Genomic DNA, 26,735 nt, shown 5'->3' with positions numbered 1-26,735 from the left:
TGGGGGAAAATACTTTTTTTTTTTTTTTTTTTTTTTTTTTTTTTTTTTTTTAATGTTAATCAGGAACATTCCCTAAAAGGTAAAAATGATGGGGGCTGGAGGGAAAAAAAAAGCAAGAGAACGAAGAAACTGTTTCAGAAATGGTAATGAGCAGAGCAGCTCTTCCTCCCCAACAGCTGCAGAGGGAACACAGAAGGGACTGAGACTGACAGTGGCATAAGATGCCAAGGAGGTGATGCAGTGTCTCCACTGAAAACAATTAAAATTATACAAGAACTTTGCTGCTAATACTTGACAACTGAAAAAGATGATTTCATACTAATAATTCCTCCTGCTGGTGTAGGCTATGTTCACATGCAGGCTTAACAGCACAGCTATAATGCTTGCAGATGTGATTTTTCTCTCTCACTTAGGAAATATGTAGACATGCTGAAGAAACTGCCACTAGCTGCAACACTACACAAATAATTTCAGAAATCTCTGCAGTAGAATTTAAGGGAAATACAGCAACACAGTTTAATTTTCTGGAAAAGAGAGAACTTTTGTCCCTTTCTACGTCTCAGCCACATTTCATTAATAATTCCATACAGTTCTATGCCATTCTTTAATGACTAGTCTCAGAGTAGGTGTGATAGATGCAGAGCTGCAGACTTAAAGTCAGTGCCCCAAGTTTTTCAGTAATTACAATTATGGGCAAAAATTAACATCTTGCAGAAGGATGTAAAACCTATTTCTATAAAAAGATGGTCACTCAACAGGTTCCTTAGGATGGATACAAGTATTTTGATTCATTCCTAATCACAGGAAATATCTGTCTTTCTGAAGCATGCTGGGAGATGACCTCAACCCTTACCTCAGGAACAACTGAGCTCAGCGTTTTACAAGTACTTGTGAGAAGATTTTCTATTTGGAGAGACCAAACTTCTGATTCCTTTTCCACACTTTTTTTCATGTCAGCTACAAATCGACTATTTCAAAATTAAATCAGCATCTGGTGATCTATGTTTAAAGGTAAAGACTAATAGGAAAGGATTCTTACTGTTGCAACTGCTCTTTGGTTATCAAACTGCATGCTGTCAACTGAAAGAAACAGGGTAATTTTGTCTCCCACCCTAACTTCAATTTCAACATCTTCCAAGCAGTTAATTTTTTACTATCCCATCTACACTCTATTTCTGACTTGCTTTCTCTTTTGTTTCATACAAGGAATTCTTCATACCTTTCTTTAACTTTCAATCGCTCTTTAGCTTTTCTCTCCTAGACCTCTGTGTCTGTTAGAATAGCTGTTTCCCTTCTTGTTCCCAAGATTCTGCTGGTAACATCTTCCCACTGTTTGATCAAATCTTTTTTCCACAGAAACAGGAAAGTATTCTAAAGAGAGTAAGTTGAATGATGTTCTTCCATTTTTTTTCCATTTTATGCTCCCTTAACATATTACGCCACTAATGCAATTCTAAGTGAAAAACAAACATTTGTGTCCGCGATCCATTTCTTGATGTCTACTGTTGTTATCTTCTGTGGATTGCAATAGGATAAGTATGATTAGTTTTCCTCTAACAACCCCAGTTTTTCAGCAATATTTTGGCAAATATTTTTCCTCCATTCAAAGCACAAAAATCCAGCATAAATGTCTGCTGTAATTTACATGCTATTTCTCTCCTTCAGCCTTTGCACCATTTCCATCTATATAGTTCCAGTACAAAAGACATCTTCCACATTCAAGGTGGTTCCTTAAGTAGGTTACTCCTGCTCTTTCTATTCTTAGAAAATTTAAATCTAAATATGTTCTCTTTCCTGAGGGGATGAATGGGAACACTTAGAGATCAAGACTCTACTCTGAATATAAAATCCCAATGGGCAAATATGCATCAGCCAGACACCATACCTTGGTGTTTTATATAAATTATTACAGTTCCAATTACCAGATCTTGTAACTGGAAAGTGGCCAATACATTTAAACAACTTCATTGTACTCTACCTACCTCTTCACCTAAAGATCCTATAGAACACAGAAAAGAGAAAACATCCCTATCCAAATCACCTTCAGAGCAGTACACAAAAGTCCATACTTACATTAACTTTCTCCTCCCACCCAGACAACAAATTGCAAAAGTAATTTTTTTTATTTTAAGTCTTTTTTTTACTCAAGTCAGTCTTAAATCTAATAATGTGAGCTTTAGATTGCTGCACTAGTAGTTTGAACAGTAGGCTAAAACACTCCATCATATCATAGTAAGCTAAATTAAGAGGCTGAACCTATGCCTCACTTCCTGAACCACTGAATAGAGAACCATTTCAGAATATAAAGGCAACCACTTGAAAGCTACAGTTAAGAAGATTGTTAGAGTCCTTCCAGGACGAGATAGAAATTTCGAGAACCTGAAATTTGAGAAAGCAAATTTTAACAGCTGCTCTGAGGCTAAGCTTTAAAAAGGGCAAAGGTCAAGATAAATCTTTCATTGAAGTTCAGTCTGACCTTTTTTTTCTGCCCAATACATGAGCATGTCTGTCTCAATCTGAGACATCTACTTTCCCCACTGTATCACTTTTAATTCCACTTTAAGACAGAGACTCTAATTATTCATTTCCAAGCAAGCTTTGCAGCACTCAGCTACTAAATATTTAATTAATTTAACCACTAGAAATCAGACTGAGGCATAGAAAAACTGAAATGGGGAAAAATACTTTCATATAAATAATTGATGGAAAGTAAATTCAATGGAATACAGGACTCAACTGGAATTAGAAGTTCTGCAAAACGCAGGGGGTTGCAGAATTATTTTCTGTAGTGAGCTATAGTGAGTGAATTTATACAGGTATCCATAACACCCAGTATCAATTTCTTAGCATGTAAGTTCCCAAAAGCTTGATGACCAGCTCCATTAAAAATATGGACTTTCCTAATGACATTCCCCATAGTATATGCATATATATTGCAGATGTGCTAGAACAATGTAGCTATGAAAAAAATTTCTACCACAAAATTAAGCTGAAACTCCTACATGATTGTATAAAAATTGAGTTTGACAAAGGCATCTCCTCCAAAATGAATCATGCAGTAAAATTAAACTCTCAGCATTTGTTAAAGAAGGCTTTTTCAGTTTTCTGAAATCTAACTTAACAGTTCTTCAAAAAAAAAAATACAGACAACAGGGTTAGTGGAACCATACACCTGCTTACACTTGCTTCAAAACTTCTGTGTTATGCTACATAGTCTCTGAAATCAGCATTACAATTAATACTCCATAGAAAAATCTACTCATGTGATGAATTCTGGAAGTAATCTGAAAAGCTCCTTCCATTCCATTTCCCTTCCTCTTCCATCACAACAGTTTTGGATATGCTTTAGAAAAAGCACTTAAATACAAGAAGGAAATATGCAATACATGGGAATAACAGCCAATTAAAAAGAAAACGGAAGACACAGAAAAGGCTTATTTTGCCCTATATTTTCTAGGTTTGTCATGAAAGTATTTACATTTTAAAAAACATTTCTGGTGAGTACTTTGGGAGATTCCATCACACTTGAAACTGGAGGTGCAATTTCCAAGCTTTGTGAATCAAGTCTAAGAAATACCTTAGGACTAACTGAATTGCCAACAAGTAGAGAGTGTAAACACTAGAATATTTCAGTCAGAAAACATGAGAAGGTCTAAGAAAAATGCAAATACAGTTTAAAAGCATACACAACTTCCTCCAAGCCAGAACTATCAGACTTCTTGACCAGCAAGACTTGCATGAGTTCTTCACATTTGCTGCATGGATACAGTGAGTAAAATAACTAATTCATTTATTATAAAAATAAAAATCAGAATTCTGATCATTATAACAATGAAAAGGACAGCACAAAAGCTCTAAAATTATGATAAATGAGAATCAGTAACAGTGTTGTCTTAACCATTCCACAGCCATAATACTTGTAAAAACCACAGGGGGACATCCCTAAGTGGAAAAACATTGAACTCCACCGAACTCCTAAAGCAGGTAACACTTGCAATAACCTGTTACAAAATCTCAGTTCCCAATATTTGAATAATGCAGCTGTTTCAACAGAATTTTGTAGCAACAACTTTAGACACAGAACAGGAAATTCCAGCTTGACAAACTTGCATTACTATTTGTGTGAATTAAGAATAACTCAGAGAATCACTAGAAGTTGTAAAGAATTATAACGTGACTAAGAACTTCCATTCACATACACTTAAATAGCTATTCTTGCAATTTTCTGCTTAGAAAAGAGCATAATACACCTGTCTTGTAGCAGACATAACACCATACCATTCATTCTAATTTTCACCAGTGAAAAAATTGGGACACACTTACGTTTCTCCTTACTGCTGTTACTGTTATGTACAAAATCTCCATCAGGACGTACTGTAGGGAAATCATCTTCATCATCTTCTACCACTAGATTTGAGATAGAGTGTTATTATGGGAGTGAGAAAGCTTTTCTAGTTCTTTGGTGTGCAAGAAAGAATTAAGACCATCTTCATGGTTAGCCACCATTTCTTCCTGTAACAACAGTCATGACTTCTCCCTCCCTTTTGGGTTTGGTTTATTTTATTATTTTTTTGACCCAAGACCACTACCAGCATAAATGTCAGTTAACAGCAGAATCTAACATTGCTCAGCATTGAAGCTCAGCATTCAGTTCTCTGGTGAGAGCAACATACTTTGTGTTACAAGTGGATAAGCAGGAGCCGTGATTCAGTACTTATCTAATCATCTACACTGGAAAGTTTAAAAAAAAAAGTGGAATTGCACTTCTCTGGTGTTTTATTGCTGCAGAAAGTTTCACACTGCCAGAACAAACACAGGGATGCCTCAGTAGAGTGTGCAGATACAGTGACAAGCTGTGCTCTGGTATAAGCAATTCAGAGATATGCAGACACCCATATCATAGTCTAGTATGGTCTCAAGTGTGCATTCAGTGTTCTATTTCCAGCCAATATACCTCAGAAACATTACTTAAGGCAGCACTTTATACCTTTTAAAAACTGTATTGTTTCTATCAAAACTAATATCCCATTAGTTTTTCAAAATAACAGGTATGAGACAGCAATAAATCTATTTCGTGACAGTTAGCAATTGGTATTCTGTAACAAAACACTTAAGAGCATTGCTTTTGTACAGTTGACAGCTACAGGCTAACATCAAGCAGATTTTTAAGCAAATCTGAATTCCAAAGTAAAAATAATTAACATGTTTATGCATTTATGCAAATGACTGCTGCTTTACTAAACTAAATGTAGGATACATATTTCATTTAAAAGACATTAAATTGTATTGTAACACTATCAAGATGTTTGGGGGAGGGAAGAGTTTCCAGCTATAGTGTTACCTTTATCCCTCTGGAGTTCATCTTTGGAAACTGCATCCGCACAAGCATCAAAGTATTTCTGTAAAGTATCAACTTGTCTGCACAAGATGTCTCTAAAGGTTTCCATTTCTGCAAGCTTCTCACGTAAGCTATGGCCCTTCTGAAAACACAAATAAAAAAAGCCTGAAATGTTTCTACACACTCAACAATAGCTTGATGCCGTATAGCTACAATTTAACTTAAAAAAATATATTTCTGCAGCTATGAAAAAGAAATTGAAGTACCAAGGGCATTTTAGATATCAGCAATTATGAAATACTGTTAGGTCAAAAGAAAACATAATCAAGTATTCCATACTATTTTGTCACTGGTCTCAATGTTTTCTCTTGACTGCAACTGCAACTTCAGAGCACTCCACAAAAACTTACTAAAAATGTGAACTTGCACGCTACCGGCTTTATACATATTTGTCTGAAAGCAGTCAGCTCCAGTTTAAGATCTTTCTTGTGTTGTTCCTCTTCTGCTCTCCCAGAAGTACAGCACATTCAGCTCATATATTAAATATTTATACACGTAACACAAGGAAAGCCATAACTTGTCAGGCAGGGCTATATCACACATACTAAGCTACAGAATTAGTGTTTGCTTTCATTTGGAAAATGAAAACCAGATATTCCGGTGAGTAAACTAGAAAAAGTTAATGAACACAGCCACAAGTTTGATTTTCTTGCCACAGAAGATGACACCACAATTTAAAAGGGACGATTGCAGGAGCAGCATGAGAGAGATCCCTGTATCATCTGTATGATGGACTACTGACATTTAAACTAAACATTTCGTGTCTCTTCTATAATTATAAGTCTTCATACATTACTTCTCCAGTTGCACGTTATTTACACACGAATATTAGGAAAACTTTTTGCACCAACCTTGAATGAAGAGGTGGATGTTGCAGAGTATCCACTTGCTCCAGAGACAAGAGACACCATGGAGCCATGACGTCGCAAACTTGACTCTGATCCATAGCCAGATTCAGTCTAAAAATCAAACCACACAAAAAACTAGAGTGCTGAGGCTTTTGATAAAACAGAAATAATGAAAACAAGATTAATGTAATTTTCTCTGAAATCCACCCACTTGTTTTTTGCAGTAGAGGCTTAAATAACTCAAACTGTGCCTGCATCTAAAATGTTGATGTATTATCTGTGAAGTTATTATGAACTTTTTATTAACGATTAATCAATTTGTAAATAATTTGTTTTGAATTATGTGTTCCCCAAAGGACACAGCAATATATATTTAATGGTTTAAAAAAGGGACAGTGTTTCATTAATTTGGTTTGTGTAATTCCTAAGTAACTTTCACACAGCCTATTAAAAAACTTACATTACTCTATAATTAATTGGGGGATTAAACATGGTTCAGTCTCAAGACAATCAACTTCAGTCAAACTGTCTAATCATACAAATAGTACCATTTTCTTTTTAAAAGCAACAAAATAGAAATCAAAGAAAATCAGAACATTACTTCTATTAAGTTTTTTTCCTGTTTCAGGCTTCTTCAGCAAAATTATTTATACTAGACTGAAATTAGTATTTCGTTAGAACAAAAGTCTACATTAACCAAGATAAGACTAAAAGTAAGAGAGAAGATACAATAATAGTAACTAACTAAACAATAAAAAAAGAAAAACATTTCTTTATTAGAATAACATTTAGAAGATCAAAAAAAGAGTTTGACAAATTTCCTCACAAGTCAAACAGAAGCAGATACTGGGGAACTGAAGAAAAATAAATTTCTCTAAATGTTAATGTAAATGATGTGCTGGCAAAGGAGATGAAAGATCTTGATAGAGAACGTAAGCAATAAGCAGATGGTTCAGAATAACATATGAAATACTGTTAGTAGATGAGTTTGATTAAGTAGACAGAGACAACAGCGAAGGAGTTCTGACACAAATAAATTCTGCAGTAGCACCAAAACTCCAATGGGGCAGGGAGAGGGGAGACAAAACAAATGGTACAAAACAAAGAAGAAGCAATTATGAAATTCCAGTTGTTGCATATTTTATGGAAAAACTGGGAGCTGTATACGCTTTGAGAAGGCAAGAGAGTGTGGATAAGTTAAAAAGCAGGGAAAGGTAAAGAGTTCTTTGAAGTGTCGATTAAGAATTTGGGCAAAGTGGGACAAAGTATGTATGTCTGAGTTACAAGCAAGAGTTTGGGCATACAGCTTTGTTTCAAAAGCATTTAATAAGCACAAACCTGAAAAGAAGTCACCCAACACTTTGAAACATTTCTTTAAAAATTTCCTTTAAACATAAATATAAAAAGACTTCACTGCTTAATCAGTGTCTTCAATATTTATTTAAGCATATGCCACAAATCTTAAGATGACCCAATATGTTTTTATTATAGTCAGTTTGACAGTGAAAATTCATTTAATTTTCTCTGTAACTTGTACACACTAGGAAAGATGATAAAACTTCATTTAATATGATATGGCTTAAAGAACAGATCAATTTTAAAATGTAGCCAAAATACGCACTTCATTGAGGTTAGAGTATTTTAACTAAGGATAGGAAGTGTTTTCTGATTTTGTCCTTAAAGTGAAAAAGACACACCTATTCAAGACCTTGCTTTAAGCTTAGAAAGTGAAATTTCTGATTTCTTCATGTGAGATTTAGTCAAAGCCACACCTATATAGTCCTACATTAGAACTTCCAAGAATACTTGTAAATTTACAAGTAGAAAATCTGATGCCTTATATTCCACATCTGAATTAAATCCTTTTCTTCTGATATTATGTATATAGCCAATGCTCAGCTAATTTAGTTCACAAATAAAAACTGAAGGTGAAAGAAAAAATCCCAACCCTTCTTTCAATATGTAAGCTTGATTTTTCTAAGGTACCTTTTCAGCAGCATATTTATTTCTCTCATTTATGCTTGTGATTATTATTTCCACTAAATAACTTATCCATGCTACAGAATCGTACATGTAACAGCATACACGATTATATGGATACAGCTATCAGCTTGCAAAGTCTACCAATAAAAAGGTGCAACATTATTAACTATTTGTTATTGACAAGCAAATTCAGTAGGCATTAAGAGCAGACTGAACAGCACACATCATGAATCAAAAGCATGGACATTTACAGACCACGTTCACAAAACTGTGTCAGACAATTATGTTCGAATAGTCAAGAGGAAAAAAAATAAAATTACATAGACAATACTTATTTTTCACAAGAACCAGAAAACAAGTACTCATTTCAAACTGATCCACAGAGACAAGCCATCCTGTTCACAGCAGACGCATGCAGGCAGATGAACACAAACAAAGAAAGCATGAATCATGCAAAGCCCCACCATTCTACTACCGCAACATCTAAACGAGAGCAGGTCACTGCTGCATTTATGTCTTGCAGAGCAGATCATCGTTAACTAATCACTGCAGAAATAATCATTTACATTGAGAACAGGAATGTAGACAAAGTTTCTTCTGTTTATATAAACTTTAATTTCCCAAGATAAAAACTGGAAAAGCCGGTAGAGTTCATATGATAGGAATCAACAGTCTCTGCTTCAAAACAAAATTACTTGTAGAAGTCGTATCAATTCATACCATCAAGCACTAAAGCAAATCGCCATGCTCGGTAAAAAGATGCAGTTCTTGGAAAGTCCATGCATACACCACAGCTTCAAAGCTACATTAAAATTGGCATTTGATAGTAATTGCAACACCTTCAGCTTTCTAAGGCAATGCACAAAATCCATGAATCCTTTTGTTACAACAGACAAGAGGAAAGAGCCACATGATCCAAAGCTTCATGTGATCCTTTAACTGGAGCAGATGCTAGTATCAGCAACAAGGCAGTACGTCAGAAAAGCTGCTTTCAATAAAAAAAGCTAAGTATTTGCAGAATCATATTGCAGATCTCTGTTACTGCTCACACTGATCCTTAAGTGGAAAATAATACCCTTGAATAAAGCACAGACTCACAGTAAAGTTCTCCCACTTAAAAAATCAAATAAAGCAAATTATTCTCACATGTCTTCAAGGAATTCTTTTGATTTTGTCTCAATATGTGCCTGTGAAGCACTTCAATGTACATTTGTTCACCAAGGCAGATATATTCAGTTAGCATTATAAATTATTTATTATTTTACATAACACAACAAGCAGGTAGCTCCTCCCTCTAAGGCATACAGCTCACTCAGAAGGTGATGGAACAGATATTAGGACATAGTGATTCTAATCTCATTCTCTACAGTATTTGTGAAAATATGCTCAATCTCACTCAAACATCCAAGAGATCAAGCCACAATATCTTATGAAAAAAACAGAAGATAGAAAAGGTAGTAACAGAAAAGAGCTGGAAGGTACTATGAAAGGCTTGGTAGAAAATAAGCAGATAAGCTCTGTAAAACAACTATATTCCAAAGGCAATTTTTAGACTTGCTGCAAATGCTTCAGAAAGATGGGTCAGTGCATGGATGAGCCAAGGCAGGGCTACCCTAGGAAATTATTGCAGACAGTAAAAACACAACAGACACTATGCTTTGGGCAGTACAGGATGCATTTCTGAGGACTGAAATTAAACATATAATTATCACGTGACTGTAGGTCTGATTTTTCAGTTGTTCTGAAGCTGCTGACAATGGAAATTTAAGGTTGCAAAATTAAGGTAGTAGTTAGCAGGAAGGCAGAGGTAAAAATTCCACAATCCAGGTCAGGGCAGCTGGATAGCAATTCCTCCACCAACATCCCTCCCAGGCAGAGTGCAGATGACTATTTAAAAGGAAAGAGCTTCTAATCTGACCTTTTTTTTTGCAACTGCAAAAACAAGGAAAGACATGTAGACCTAACTTTTTCCTCCAGCAGTGACATATGTTGCAATTCCACAGTAAACACTCAGGTTATGTGCACAGGAATTCCAAGTTGAAAAACACATGAAAATAGAACTTTTCATTGAGCAAAACTGCCGAAACCCAAGATGACAATAACTGCTACATTTAGTGTATTTAGTAGTAAAACTAAAGCAGCTTGTACTCCTGGGTCATGGGACTATAAGCAAGTCTGGGAGAGGCTACATTTATCCCTTCCATGAACCTGGGCTGTCAGGAAAGGGATAGATAAGGTCTGTATTGTAATACAAGAATTAATAAATTCCATTCTATTAGACACTGGCAGAAAAAGCACTGATGTTTTGGTGTCAGTTCCCAACGCACTAAAGAAAATGCTGTTACTTGTTTTCATGCTCTGAAAGCTAGTGGATTTTAAAGAATGAATTAATTACATATTGTCTGGCTAGCACTTGTGTAACTGTGCCTTTAAGAAAAAGAACAGTTATGAGCCCAAGTGAAAGAAGTAGTCACATCGGTATTTTCAGCAGTTATACAAAAATGCGTAATAGTTATATTAGTATTATTACATCGTCACAATGTATAAAATTCAAAAGGGAGAGTTGCCAGGGTTAAGTGCTAACTAAGGCAGACAAGCCAGGCAGATGAGCAGCAGGAAAAACTGCTGCAGGAGTCGGAGAACTGGCCCTCTCATGGAGCATCCACTAGGTGGAGGGAGAAGTCCGTGCCTTGCAGGGACTGAGCACGCAGGAATAACCCAGCCCGTCTCAACAAGGGGATGGAGCAAGGAGACTAAGACACACACCGTGTTCACAGTTAACAGGCATTTAGACAACCTTACTTATCCTTCAAAATGGCAGGGAAGGAGTGATTGCCTCTTACTCCAATTCTTGGTTTAGTTTTATTTTTTATTTTTATTTTAACCTAAGATAGTTAAGTGTTACGTTAATATCACCTCTGTAGAAGCAGAAAAATGTATCCACTATCAGTATTATGATGAAGAATCTTGGGCCAAAGACCACAATGAGATTTCCAAAGGGCATAGTTAAACAGCAATGGGGGTTTATTCACCTTTGTGAAAAGGTACTTGTTGCAAGCATGAGCCTGTTTTGGATATGGTCTTGAGAGGCCTACACTTTGCTTAATCAGAATAAACATTTTCCAACAAGAAACACTAGGATTCAAAGTACAGGTGCAGGCAAGGTTCTTACTTGCACTAAAAGAAATGGACTACAAAAGGCTTTAAAGCCACACAGAGCATATTTATCAGCAGATAAATAGTCTTAGCTACCTATACTTCTTATCAATAAGAAGAAAAACTGCCAAAGCAAATGCTCGTGCAAAGCCCACAAAGTCCCTTGTTCATCTAGTGCAATTACCAGTTACCTTGGCACTGCTAAATTCAGAAATGGATTGTTTCCCCCCCTCTCTAATCTTTAAACATTTAGCCATCAGAATAGATATCTCTATCAAATGGCTGGCATAATGTAATATATAGGAAACACTGGAGGATAAAAAAGTTGGAATTGTCGAATTCCATAATATATTTGACAAAGAATTTTAGGAAAACTATCTCACACCCTAAGGAAATACATGCCAACACATGCTGTTTAAACTGCCATCTCCTAACAGTAATTTGGGAAAAAGTGGGGAGAAAAAGGGTTTACTTTTAATACATTTCTTGTTTTGCATCTCACACCCTATTAAAACTAACACAATTTTCTTCACTTTCAAAACCTACTCTTATTTCCTTCTTGCTGTAGCCCTTGTCAGCTCTCAACACTTACTTCCTTCAAAAACAACAGAGGCTCACTGACCTATCATACATTTGAATCAAAACAGTTATATGAAATAAAGGACTCCAGGACAGGCAATGTTTTTTCATGTTCCTGATATAGTTTCAGATTGCTCAAGTTGTCTAGGGTTGAAGATTCATAAAAACCAGTACCTGAGTCAAAACCATGTTTGTTTAAAAACAAAGCCCAGTCAGATTTAAAAGCTCTTTATGCAACAGCATTCTGCCATCTCTAGAAGCTTTAACAGCATTTCTAATCATACATCAATTTGACAATATAAAGATTCCATATATTAAGCTCAAACTATCTAGGCAATAATTCTGTCCAAAGGTAATTTTACTTTCAAACAACAAATGAACATATTGGACATAAAGTATCAGAGTTCTGAAAGCATAATTATCTAAGGACAAACTCTACCATTCTGCATGACAGACAGAAAATAACCCGAATCATTAAGGTTGGAAAAGACTTCCTATATCATTGAGTCCACCCTTTGACCCAACACCGCCATGCCAAATAGACCACAACACTAAGTGCCACATACAGACTTTTACCGCATGCCTCCAGAGGCTCCATTAGTTTCCTGGGCAGCCCATTCCAATAGCTGATCACCCTTTCAGTGAAAAAATTCTTCCCAATGTCCAACCTGCAGAGCCTTCCTGTCCTCCAGCAGATCAACACTCCCACCCAACTTGTCACCTACAAACTGAATGAGGGTGCCCTTGATCCCCTCATCCAGGCTGTCTGTAAGAACACGACACAGAATTGGACCCAATGCTGAGCCCTAGGGAACAGCACTGGTGACCAGCCACCAGCTGGATGTAATTCCATTCACTGCCACTCTATGGTCTCAACTATCCAGCTGGCTTTTTACCCAGTGAAAAGTGCGCCCATCCAAGTCACGGGCTGCCAGTTTCTCCAGGATAATGCTATCAGAAATGGTGTCAAAGGCTTTAGTGAAGTCTAGATAGAAAATATCCTCAGCCTTTTCCTCATCCACTAAGCAGGTCACTCTGTCATAAAAGGAGATCAGATTGGTCAGGTAGGACCTGCCTTTCACTAATCCATGCTGGCTGGGTCTGATGCCCTGGCTGTCCTGTATGTTCCAGTCATCACACTCAATATACTCTGTTCCATAACCTTTCCCAGCACTGAGGTCACCAAGGTGTGGCAGACAGGCCGTAGTTCCCCCGATCCTCCTTCTGACCTTTCTTGTAGGTGGGCACCACACTTGTAAATCTCCAGTTATCTGGGGTGTCCCTGGTTAAACTAGGATTGACCGTAAGTGATGCAGAATGGCTTGGAAAGGTATTTAATCAGCTCCCTCAGTCCTCTTGGGTGAATCTCATTTGGCCCCGTAGACTTGTGAGTAGCTAAGTGTCATGTCACTTCCTCCTGAGTTACAGGAAGTCTATTCTGATCACCATTCCTATTTAGCAGCTAAGGGAGGATATTTGATGTCTCTGTTAAAGACTGAGGCAAAGAAAGTATTAAGTACCTCAGCCTTTTCCTCATCCTTGGTGACAGTGCTCCCTATCCACATGCCAATTAAAGGATGGAGACTTTCCTTGGCCCTCCTTTTATTGTTAATGCATTTGGAAAAACATCTTATCTTATACAGCAGTGACCAGACTGAGTTCTAGCTAAGGTTTCCTCTTTCTGATTTTTTTCTCTACATGACTTTCCAATACCCTCATACTCTTCCTGAGGTGACTGCCCCAGCCTATATAGGAAGCAACATTTGCAAGAGCTTAAGTTAAATGAAGCAGGTGAAGGGTCTGGAGCAAGTGTGGTGAGGAGTGGCTGAGGAAGTTGGGATAGCTCAGCCTGAAAAAAGGAGGCTCAGAGGAGACCTTATCACTCTCTACAGTAACCTGAAAGAAAGCTGTAGTGAGATGGGTGTCAGTCTCTTATTCCAAGTAGCAAGTATCAGGACAAGTGGCAATGGCCTCAAGTTGCAGCAAGGGAGGTTTAGTTTAGACATTATGAAAATTTTTTCATGGAAAGGGTTGTAAAGCACTGGAATATACTGCTCAGGGAAGTGGTGGAGTCATCATACCGCAAAGTGTTAAAAAATGTGTGGATATGGCATTTGATAACATGGTTTAGTGGTGAACATGGTGGTGGTGCTGGGTTGACAATTGAATGTGGAAATATTAAAGGTATTTTTCTATCTTAGCAATTCTATGAAACACTTGATACATGATGGCTTACCAAGATCTAAAAAAGTTACATGAAAACACTGTTTTACCAATAATAAAAGAAGTTTAATATTTTTAAAGAATAAAACCACATGATTCTATAAATCTCATTTTAGTTTATGAGTTAAGAACATGTCCAACATAATGCTAAAGGGATAAGTTGTTTAGATGTTTAGATGTAAGACCTAGCCACAGATACAGAAAGGTGAAGATACGCATATAAAGCAGACGTCACACCAAAAAACTTTATAAGCAAACTCAGATTATGAGTTTATCTAACTTAAAATCTTTGTATATTCATATAAAAGACACATTTGGAATTGTGTCCAATTCTAAAAGGATAAAAATTCAGATAATTTCCAAAACCAATTCAAAACATGAGAATATGTCCTTTTGTCACAAGGTTTCACAATACTCTGTGGTCTAACAGATCAGGACTGGGAAAATTAAGTTGTCATACACTCATATTACTTTCGGGTTAGTACCAGTTCATCTGTTTAATCTCCCCAAGTCAGTATCGTGTGTGACCACTAGAGGGAAATAGCGAAAAGGAAACAGACACTGCTGGAGGTTACTAGTGGTCTTTGACCAATAGTAACCCTTACCCTGTTTCTGCTTCAGTCCCTGGGCATAGAAACCTCCTTTTCTTGGTAGACAATTAAAATCAGAGCAGTTTTACCTTTAGCCTTTATAATTACATTTGAGACACATTGCTTAGAGAAGATAAAGTTTTCCACACAGCATGCAAGTAGCAACTATGACATTTAGTGCTGAATGGATGACAGTGAATTAGAAATTGTAACTGAGATTGAAGAAATTATTCTGAAGTCAGACTTCTCAGCCAGTTCAAAACAGTGAAGCAACTAAGAACACAACTCATTTTCAGTTAAGACTGTCCAAAGACATACTACCAAATCAATCTGACAAATGTTCTGACTCAGATTTTTAGAACTTCATCTGATAACAAGTAGTTAGGCTCAATATAATTTAGCTTTAAAAAAAGTTTAATACTTGTCTCAGAGAAATTTGGGCATATGTGTCTCAAGCATCATGTCCAAGTAGGTTTTTCTTTACATTCAGCTGCTCTGTTATTAGTCTGCAAACACTCTGCTTATCATTAAAATCACTTTTATATACCAGCCCGACTTATAGGCACAGGATTTCTTCACATACAGGTTATACATTAAATAGGCCCTCACCAAACTAGTTTTCCCTGTAATGTGTGCTCAATTTGAAAAGCATTAGAAGAAACAAAGCTTTAGTTAAAGCCTACCAAACCCATTTAAAGTCATGAAGTAATGATACAGACATATTTCATCTCAAGTAAGTTATTTACTGTATCTGTAACACTTAAGTTTATACAGTCTTATTTGGGAATAATAAACTATTTTATGAAATGCAACTTTCAGAAAACTCATTTTTGAAAACTAAAATATTAAGTGATATTACATACAATATTAACAAACATATCAGTAAAGATATTAAACTCACTCGCCAATACAAAAACAACCTCCACACTATTACTGATGCAAAAAGAAACAGACTGCTTTTATTTGCTGAAAGCAAACACTCTCTGTGTGATAGGAAAAACAACTTCAAGCACAGCACAGGTCTCTACAATAAGCTGACCTACCCTGCCCTTGAAGGAAAAATCTGGAAAGTGTTTGGAAAACAGCTCACAAAAGGCTGCTTCTAGTACATTAGAGGAAAGCAAATCAAAGCATCTAGCCCAAAAATGTTCAGGACTTTGAAGATAAATGCTATCATGAGTTCTACACAGAACTGTAATACTGTTGGTCCTTATTAGGCTATGCACTAAGCCGTGGGACAGCATTTTGGCCTTACTTTGCTTTCCAGAGGGGTAAAAAGTATAAACAAGATAAAGGGTGCCAAGAACAGAGCTGGTATCAACATAAAAACCTCCCTGTGAGAAGCATTAACTAGAGAATAGTATAATAAAACAAGCAGTTTAGTGCCTATTTTAACTTAAGTCTTCTATAGTAAGTAAATTATCTCATTTCATGGCAGCCTGTCTGTTTTGTACAAGCTGTAGAGCCCTTTCTGTAAGAACTTCTGCCTTAATTGCCCAGTGTACTATGAAATCCCAGGCAACTGCAGAAACACATTCAGCATCTACGTAATCAATTATTTTGTAGACTCATATTTTCTCCATACTGCTGAAGTCCAATACCATTGTTAGTTCTCTCACAGAAGTGAGAGAACCAACAATTCATTGTGAGAAAGCTGCACATGTGTTAAGAGCTGGCAAACTGAAACCAATGCTATTGCTTGCAGAGATCCCAGTGTGCATATGGGTGACATTAAGACTTCAGGAGAATGGTGATTTTCTTGCTGTTGACTACTTTGAACTGCAACACACTAAAACTTGCCTTTACCCCCTTGTGAACTGAGGGGAGGGAAGCTCCCACCTGATGGTAGGTAAGGTGTTTCCTGACCATTCTGCATGGCAATGACAAAACACAAATTCTGTTACCAGATTTTCAAATTCTGACAGATCTTATATTCCAGTTCAGGCATTGAAAAAGCAGCAGCCACAAAAATGATGAAAGTGAAGCTATTGTATCTGCATCCAAAAGCATTCCAGACTCAAATCTGCTTCGCAGTTGAGAAAAGTTAAGAAAAACAGCAGATTTGCTGCTTAACACAGGGCTCTTATATCAAGACAGTATCAATCAACAAAGAGGGCAGAGAACCTTTCCAGTCAAGTGTAACACCAGTTTTTCTCCTAAATGCAGCCCCAGGTCCACATTTCAGACTTTCTTCCCCTACGACCAAGTTCAAACCCAAAATGGAGCATGTTTTTCACTCCAGGTTCTGTCTATTCAGGTAGATATCTGAGAGAGACTACATATGACCAGCACTATCAGCTGAACAGTCCATCTGTTGAAGACATGTCTAGCCAGCATGATGGCCTCTTTTCAAGAATTAAAAACAAAATCCAGTCCTGTCACCCTCTGAGGATCAATTAGATACACTTGCACAAACCTTCAGTCTGATGTATTGTGTGATTAAAAGAGCACTGAGCAGGCTGGCTCCTTGCTCTCATTAGCCACCCAGGCTCAGGGCGGAGTTTTCCTCCTAGCGAGAGGCAGGGCGATTAAAAGAGAGCTCTAGGGAGCAAGGTGAATAGGAGTGGGGAAACAGGGGTGTGGCACAGCAGCTCACCTGGCAGTTCACACAGGCAGGGTTGCAGGTTTCCTTCTTCTAATGGGCTTTTTAGTTTGTTTGTGGTGTTTCTGTTGGTTAGTTGGTTTTGGGTTTTTTGTTAGTAATGGTTTTTACACAGTCAAAAACTGCAGTTACCACAAGTGTATGTAACCAGACAGAGCTCTCCAAAAAGGACGTGTCTGTCCAGACCCCTTCCTGCGCGGAGTGTTTGAGCTTATCAGTGGTAGCAGGGGGCGTTGCAGAGGAAACCTGCCTGAGGTGTGAACAGGTGAACGACCTCCTTTCAATGGTGGCTGAGCTTAGGGAGGGAGTTGAAACACTAAGGAGTATTAGGGGAAGTGAAAGGGAAATAGACTGGTGGAGTTCTGCCCTGCCAATCTTGAGGGAGGCCCACCAGGAGTCAGAGGATTCCCATGCTTCCCACTGCCAGGCAACAGGAAGACACCTGGTGGATGAAGGGGACTGCAAATGGGTTCCTACTCGGGGAGGTAACAGAAGTTCCTCCAGACCCCCATCACCTAGCCAGGTGCCACTTCAGAATAGGTATGAGGCCCTGAATCCAGAGGGTCAGCCAGATGATACAGAAGAAAATTATCTGCCCAGTGGGCCTCCCAGTAACATTTAATCTGTCAGAGGGATCACCACGTCTAACATTAAAAAGAAAAGAAGGGCAGTCATAGTGGGTGACTTCCTTCTGAGGGGAACAGAGGGCCCCACATGTGGACTGGACCCATGCCACAAGGAGGTGTGCTGCCTCCCTGGGGCCCGGGTACAGGATATTACTGATAGACTTCCTGGGCTGACTCAGCCCTCTGATTATTACCCACTGCTGACACTCCAGTCTGGCAGTGATGACATTGAAAAGAGGAGTGTCAGGGCAATTAAAAGAGACTTTAGGACACAGGGTCAAATGGTTGATAGGGCAGGACTACAGGTAGTGTTCTGCTCAGCTCCTTTGGTGGCAGACAAAAATAATGAAAAGAATATGAGATCCCACATTGTCAAGAAGTGGCTCAAGGTTTGGTGTCAGCAGTATTTTGGGTTATTTGATCATGGGCCAACTTTTTCAGCAACTGGCCTGCTGGAACTGGATGGGCTGCATCTCTCTGCTACAGATAGAAAAAGTTCAACTCATGAACTGGCAGAATTCATTGAGCAGGCTTTAAACTAGGTTTGAAGGGGGAAGGGGATGCAGCTGGGCTCTCTGGAAGCATGCCTAAGGGTGGTAAGCCTGAGTTAGGGGTGAAATCAGCAGCCCAGCTGAGATGCATGTGCACTAAGGAATGCAGCATGGGTAACAAACAAGAAGAGCTGGAGGCCATAGTGCAACAGCAAAGTAGTCGCCACCATGGAAATGTGGTGGGATGACTCACATAGCTGGAGTGCTGCACTGGATGGCTACAAGCTCTTCAGGAGAGACAGGAAAGGGAGAAGAGGTGGAGGGGTGGCCCTTTATATTACAGAGGCTTTTGATACCATGGGTATTGAAACTAATGAGGATGAAGTTGAATGCTTATAGGTAACAATTAAAGGGAAGGCCAACAAGGCTGACATCCTATTGGGAGTCTGTTATCATCCACCTAACCAGGATGAAGAGGTATACAACTTATTTTATAAAGCAGCTAGAGAATGTTTCAGGATCACCAGCCCTTGTTCTTGTAGGTGACTTTAACCTACCAGACATCTGCTGGGAACTTAATACAGCAGAAAAGAGGCAGTCCAGAAAGTTTTTAGAGTAAGTGGAGGACAACCTTTTTGTTGCAGCTGGTGAGTGAGACCACCAGGGGAGGGACTATGTTAGGCTTGTTTGCAAATAGAGATGGGCTGGTGGGAGATGTGGTGATTGGAAGCTACTTGGGGCAGAGTGATTATGAAATTATGGAGTTCTTGATATTTGGTGAAATCAGGAGGAACATCAATAAAACTTTTACACTGGACTTCTGGAGGCCAGACTTTGGCCTATTTAGGAGACTTATCCAGAGAGTTCCTTGGGAAGAAGCCCTCAAATACAAAGGAGTCCAGGAAAAGTGGGCGTGCTTCAAAACAGAGATCCTGAGGGCACAGGAACAGACTGTCCCTGTGTGCCAAAACATAAGTTGACGAGGCAAACGTCCAGCCTGGACAGGCAACAATGTTTTGAAGGAACTTAGGAATAAATATCATCTTTGGAAGGAGGATCAGGTCTCTCAGGAAGTATTCAAGGGAGTTGCTAGGGCTTGTAGGAAAAAACTAGGAAGGCCAAAGCTCAGTTCAAACTTAATTTGGCAACTTGTGTAAAGGACAATAAAAAATGTTTTTATAAATATATTAATGGCAAAAGGGAGAGTAAGACCAACCTTTGCTCTCTATTGGATGAGGGAGGGAATTCAGTAACTGCAGATGAGGAGAGGGCAGAAGTGCTTAATGCCTTCTGTGCCTCACTTTTTAGTGCGAAGACGGCTTGTCCTCAGGACAACTGTCCTCCTGGGTTGGCAAATGGTGCCAGTGAGCAGAATGGTTCCCCTGTTATCCAGGTGGAGGCAGTCAGAGAACTGCTGAGCCACTTGGATGTTCATAAATTCACGGGACCAGATGGGATCCATCCCAGGGTGATAAGGGAGCTGGCAGATGAGCCATCATTTACCAACAGTCCTGCCTCACTGGTGAGGTTCCAGAGGACTGGAAGCTGGCCAATGTGACACCCATTCACAAAAAAGGTGGGAATGAGGATCCTGGTAATTATAGGACAGTTGGCCTGACCTTGGTACCCGCAAGGAGATTCAGAGATGACCTTATCAATCTCTACAACTTCCTGAAAGAAGGTAGTGGTCAGGTCGGGGTCGGTCTCTTTCTCCAGGCAGTAACAAGAGACACAGTTTGACAAAACAAGAGGACACAGTCTTAAGCTGCGCCAAGGAAAATACAGGTAGATATTCTTTACGTAAGGAGTGATAAAGTACTGGAATGGTCTGCCTGGGGAGGTGGTGGAGTCACCATCCCTGGATGTCCAGTCTTTATAAAAAGACTGGATGTGGCACTTGGTGCCATGGTCTAGTTGAGATGTTAAGGCATGGGTTAGACTCAGTGATCTTGTAGTCTCTTCCAGCCTAGTGATTCAGTGTGTAATGTTTGATTAGATTATGGGAGCTATAGTCTAAGTAGCTGTTATCTTTGCTCTTTCTTCCTACTTTGCAAAATTGGCAGGTTTACCTAACAGATTTCCTCAAGCCCACTAAATATCACTAAGCACACAAATTATATATTTTCTGCTTAACCTTGCTTAGCATATTTGGAGACAGGTAGAAACAAGAATGGAAATAAGTAAATGCTGCGCTTTTGAACAGCGCAAGAATAAAGCAAAACTTAAAGGAGATAGAATTTAACCAAACCTTTTATTTACATCTGAAAGTCTGAGAACCAGCAAGCTGAGGCAAAAAACCTTAATCTCGTTAAAAAAGAACTGTTTCAAGACAGAGGAATTCTTTTGCTGGAAGCAGAAAATACTATAACACAAAAAAGGAACAATTAACTGCTATGTAAGAAGCAGTTAACCTTTTTACCATAGAATCAGAATGACTAGGATGCAAGATCTCTCTAGTACCACCTCCTGATCAGAGCATGTCCAATTAGGTACCCAGATCTACCCCCCACAAGGATGCATTCTCTAGAGAATTATAGTATCTATTTTCAAAGCCAAAGCAATTGTTATGAAACATAACTGGAACACACAGGCAAAGAAAGACTGGGTTGGTCAAAGTGAAACAATCTGCTTTGTTTATAATTAATCAAGTGTGTTGGGCTGGAATGGACAAAGCTTTAGTCCAGCTTTAGACAGTGCTAACTGTAACTACTTGTTAATAAAGCTGCAATTTAACAGCTGCTGCTCGATCATGGGCCCAAGAATGGCAAAAGGGTGCCAAGACAGACAAAGAACTATTGTTTTCAGTCCTGAAAGGGAAGTTTCAACAATTTGGAAGTGAAAACATTTAGGTTTGCTGCAGCAAACATGCTTGTGTAGTCAACCAAAACTGCTGATTCACGGGCATTCCCCTAGTCTTCTTTCAGGAAATACACAGTTTTCAGCAGTAAGTGCACTTAGCAAATTTCGCAACATCAAATGACATGCACTATCATATGTATCAGAGTTACTGCTGATAGTAGTGCTAAAATAATGAAATGTACAAGACATACCCAAGCTTAGTTTCCCTCATTGAAATTTAATTAATATTTAATTAAATTTTTAAAAATGAACTCTGTTATTGACAGCAAAGGAATAATAACTTGAATAACCCATCTAATCTTTCCCTGAAAGTGCAGCTTCTTACCAAATTTCAGTACCATCATCATACTGTACATCAGGGCAAGTAATTCTTATCAGCTGCGCATCCTCAAGTGTATCTGTTTGCTTAAACAAGCAATTTTACAATAATTCACAAAACCTGTAGAAAGATGGACACTTTTCTCTATTTGACCCTCCATTCCCCCAGTTTTCTGATGCCTATGTTCATACCAAGCAATATGGGATATTTCAACAGTAGCAGTTAAATATTAAATCCCTTCTTTCTCATCTACTATTTAAAATAGGTATGCTCAAGAGCATGACTTTCTTTTCCTCTGCAGTCAGTCTATACATAGACAATATTAAAATAACAGGAAATGCATATTTTCCTGCTTGATCTGTTTTCAGAGAGAAAAAAAAAAAAGATCTTTTTGCTGACCTATGGTGAAAATTATACTGGAAGAATTACCTTAAGAGGTTCTGATAAATGGCAAGGACATTAAATTAAAAGAACAGGTGCCCCAAGCCATGATGTGTTTCCAAAAGAATTCCTCCAACTCTTTTGAGTCATGTTAGGTTCTGGAGTTACTCTTTTTTTCAGGAGTTTCCCTGGATAGTGGGGGTGTGTGTGCCTCTCAAAAGACCCAACAAGTTACTTCTGTTCAATGTCACTATGTCTCATTGGTACTCGTGCACCCCACCCATGTGGTTGAGCACACGTCCCTATAGGAAGGGGATCAACTATAATCTATTAATATCACCTCATTGAGTTTCACTGTAATGAAAACTCACTAAAGAAAAGCTACCTCCTAAAAAGTTATTTGAGAAAGCTATAAAAGACCACCTTTGGTAGGTTGAGACATACATACGGAGTACCCAAGACTTTTCTATTAAGCTGTTGATGCCCAGTATTTTTTGAGGTGATGAGTAATAATTCTGAGTAAGTAGCATACAGTATTGGTAAGTGACAACTTTGAACTGTTTAAGCACTCACAACTTTTACATTGCAGCTTTCTACTTTCTGTTCTTGATACCAAGAACTTACCCTTATTTGAAGGGACATTTAACACCAAAGTCAAGCTTGACAAAGGTCTCGCTCAGTGAACAATACTGTTTTCAGACAGACCTTGCAAAACATGCTACCACTTGGAGAACTCAGACTCCTAGAGATAGCTGCATGTCATTCTGCTGGTGACATTCCCCTTACTTCTATTAAATGAAAGTATACACTATCCAAATGGTTTACAAAGTAAATAAATAACACTTCTGAGTTTAATACTGGAATCTCACTTGTTTATAGCAATAACACTGGTTATTTACTGCCCAGTCAGCTGCAAGATGACTCTTCTAGAGCTCTGGTCACCTCAAGACCGAGCATTAGTCTTGAGACCAAGTTTACTTTAGCCATGTAGGTCACTCTTCATTAAAGAGCACTGCAAAAATGTTGACTGACATACTCAACAGCTTAGTGTCACAAACTTTTCACATTATTTGATACTGAGTCACCAATTTTGCGTCTTCCTTCACACAGTATTGCACCCAAAAGGCAACACTCTGCTAAATTGCAATGGGAACTGTAATTTTCAGGCATTCATTAGCTATTTCAGAACACCCTGGTTCACCAGCCTGGCTATGCAGTAATCAAAAATTTACTTTAACCTTTCTGTGCATTTGAATCTTGAATCAATGAGTAGATTTAGCTAATTTAAGGGAAAGATAGGAGTAAGCCATCTCGTAAATTCACTACCTTTTGGGGGCAGGGGCTTGAGAGGAGAGCTCCAGACCTCTATTAAGACTGTGAAGACTATCTCTGCTCTGACTACATGGAAGAGAACACTTTTTAAATTAGGAACATACAGGTGATCACAGCTTTCATGGATACAAAGATTTAAAATTATCTTAAGTGCATTATATGTACAGCTTCAGATTTAGATAAGCAGCTCCCAACAGAGTAACAGGGAAGCTCAGTTGTGAACTGAGATAGGTTAGAACTTAGCAGTTTCTTCATGTCCCCAAATTTTACAAAGTAATAGAAGAAGCACCGTCACTTAAGGAACAGAATCAAACCCACACAGTACAATAATTATTACCCAAAGCAGCTGAGCTGGAAAGACTGAAGTTGACAGAAGAGCAACACAAACTTAACACTTATGTACACATGAGAAAAATGGAATTCAAAGTTTACTTGGTTATTTACTTGGAAATACTGCACTGTACACATACAGGACACGTAACAATCTGCAGATAGTTCTAGAGATGAATCAGATTTAGTGATTTGCAAGCTGAGTAAGTTAAAAAACTCATGGTGTTGTAAAATGGTAGCATAAAAGATTCACAAAATAATCCTACATTCTATACAACACATATAGGATCCTAGTGGGAATACTGAGTTCTATTTTGGTACTATACTTCACAGAAAGATGAAGACTGAGTTTGGAAGACAGCCATGCCAGGCATCAGAAAGCTGTAAAAGACATCCACGTGAACAACAACTAAGGAATAGGGAACTGTTTTAACAGAAAAAGACAAGAAACGTTAGGTGTTTCAGAAATGCACAGAATAATCTCTCTAGATTTACTGTAAGAGTACTTAATAAAGGAGAGCTCATTTTGTGAGGATGGCAAGAAATCCCTTTGGTGGCAGAAACAGCCTAAAATTATTCTACAAGCCCTTACTGTTACAACACTTCCCAATCTAACTTACAGTGAAACACAGCACTCAGTAAGGATGACTTTTGTTCACATTAGGGGAAGAATTACTATTAACTTTATAAGTCTTCCTTCAGGACAGTACTTCACTTTATTTCTTTGCTGATCTCTATACCACTCAGATGTCACTGAAGACCAAAAAGAAAAAGACAGTATTCCCAACTGAAGAACGAATGAATTTGAAAAGTTAAAGACAGGGTGCTCAGATTTCAGACAGCTACATCCTTCTCCTATCTATTTCCCACTCTACCTAAGGTTCTGGTCAAAATCTAAAATAAGTAAGGTTATTACTGCCAAGTTCAGAAGCCTCTGCTTGAACATATTTTGTTATTTAGTTACCAAGGAGCAGTTTTGCAAACACTTCAAATTCAGCTTTGCTGGAGATGTCAAATGTGAATACACAAGAACTTAGGTTACACATCATTTAACATCAACACAAAACAATGACAGAAACAGCAAAAAACCCACATCTACGCTCCTGCATAAGCTTGAGCAACAGTTCATGACTTTTTAGTTTCAAACTAGTACAGGGTGCTTTTCTAACACCTTTAAGAGTGTCTCTGCCACTCACCAGTGACTTGCCTATACATTTCAGTCCTTTAAACAGGTTAACAGGCTTTTAAAACAGCTTTTTACAGGTTAATATAGGTATCTGAATGCTGTCCTCCAGCCTCCTCAGGCAAGCTGCACTACTGCTGCAAGCCAGAGCCTCACAATGCCACAGAGGGAGAGCAGGTCACTAGCTTCTGAAGCAAAATGCATTCCACAAAACAGTAAGAGCGTATACTATACAATCCATATCAGTATCCAACAGAAATATTTAGAGTTTGTTGCATGCTGCAGAGCACCAGAGAAGGAAATCCAAGAAAAGAATAAGGAAATCCAAATCAGGTTAATAGGAAACAATAGCTGACACGAAGATTACTTAAGACACTTGTTCCAACACTTAGGACACAAGACACCAACATAAGGCAAAAGGAGGTCTCATCATCGCACTCCTACAATCCTCTTTATGAACTTCATAAATAAAACCAAAGTTGAACAATATATATCTACTCCCATATATCCCCTGCTTTCCTTGATCTGCATTGTAGCTTTCACTTATGTCAGTCTTACTTGTGAATGGGTATAGGGGGAAGTACGGCCAGAGGAACTTGATTAGTATGAAATGACAAAAAATTAAAACATTAGGGAGCCACAGTTCTTTTCAGACCTCAGCAATAACTACTGAGGAAACAAATACTTTAAACACCACACATTATTGAAACAGCTGAATTTCAGGAGAGGAAGTAGAGGGAGAAATGGCACCAGACACTGTTCCTGTTGCTCCCTGCTATATGATATATCTGAAGTTACACTACTGGAAAGTTTTTATTTTAAAATAATTAACAAGACTGTATTTATAATTAACATTCACTCATCAATATTAGAATATTTACCATTGCTAGAAATTGACAGTGACTAGCTGTCAATAATATAGTAAGCTGATAAAAGAAATACATTTATAAAGGTCGGAACATCAAAATAGACTTCTGAAGACTATTTGCAGCACTTCAATATGCACTTAAATGCAGACTGCACAAACATCTAAACTGTTTGGTCCAGCAGCTCCTCAATGGCCTGCCAGAAAATAGGAATACTAAATTTAATGTACAAAACTATTTACTGATGGCAGAAATTTATACTTCTCATTTTGTATCTATCTAAAAAGTTTGTTACATTAGTATGCTGAGTTAAAATATTTCTGTATAATTTCTCTGCATATACTATTCATTCTAAATTATCTTACTAATTTCAGTCCAGACTGGCAACAGATTTGGAGTGATTTATTGGCATGTCTTTATTGCCATTATTGGTATATTAAATCCATTCTATGGCAGGGTTAGAAATGTGTAAAAAATCTTCACAAAATGTTACAGCTCTTCTTAAAATTGCTGAAGGCCTGTGGACAAGTTAAACATGTGCTACCTTTCTGTACTATCCCCTTCTTCTTGATAACCTGAGCTCATTATTTTACTAATTGAAACTCTGACATTGGTTTCTGACCTGATTAATGCGTCAATTTTTTTGCTCTGGCATCCGCTGCTAGTAAAATATTACTATGAGAAAGTTACCTCTATTTGCATTTTTTAGTGTTTTCTTAGAACAGCTAAATAAAAATAATCTTATAGATCAGTATTTACATACAGCATTCAAACAAAAGCTTGACTTTAAGTATGGTTAATGTGAAAATTTTTAAGGCATTGCAGTTGAAGGAACAGGTAGATGTACTTGAATCTCAGTCTGAAGGTGACACATTCCAATTACAGAACAAAAATTAGGAACTGAGGGTGCTTATAACCAAGTCTGAAGTGAAATTTAAGGCTTTCTCCTGAGTTTAATAAGCTACTCAT

The 26,735-nt window shown here is 38.0% G+C and overlaps 1 protein-coding gene across 1 annotated transcript in view; it reads right to left on the bottom strand.

Moving 5' to 3' along the window:
- CERT1 (ceramide transporter 1) overlaps nt 1-26,735 on the bottom strand; it is a 78,444-nt gene that overhangs the window by 21,958 nt on the left and 29,751 nt on the right. The window contains exons 4-6 of the mRNA XM_041486078.1: nt 6,250-6,357; nt 5,342-5,480; nt 4,324-4,407 (exon numbers count right to left, since the gene is read on the bottom strand). Of these exons, the coding sequence (XP_041342012.1) occupies nt 4,324-4,407; nt 5,342-5,480; nt 6,250-6,357 (331 nt within the window). The remainder of the gene's footprint in view (nt 1-4,323; nt 4,408-5,341; nt 5,481-6,249; nt 6,358-26,735) is intronic.

This window comes from Pyrgilauda ruficollis, unplaced genomic scaffold (assembly GCF_017590135.1).
Source record: "Pyrgilauda ruficollis isolate IOZ18807 unplaced genomic scaffold, ASM1759013v1 scaffold74, whole genome shotgun sequence".
Taxonomy (NCBI): domain Eukaryota; kingdom Metazoa; phylum Chordata; class Aves; order Passeriformes; family Passeridae; genus Pyrgilauda; species Pyrgilauda ruficollis.
The sequence above is the reverse complement of the archived record's forward strand: the minus strand, read 5'-3'. Positions and strand labels throughout refer to the sequence as shown.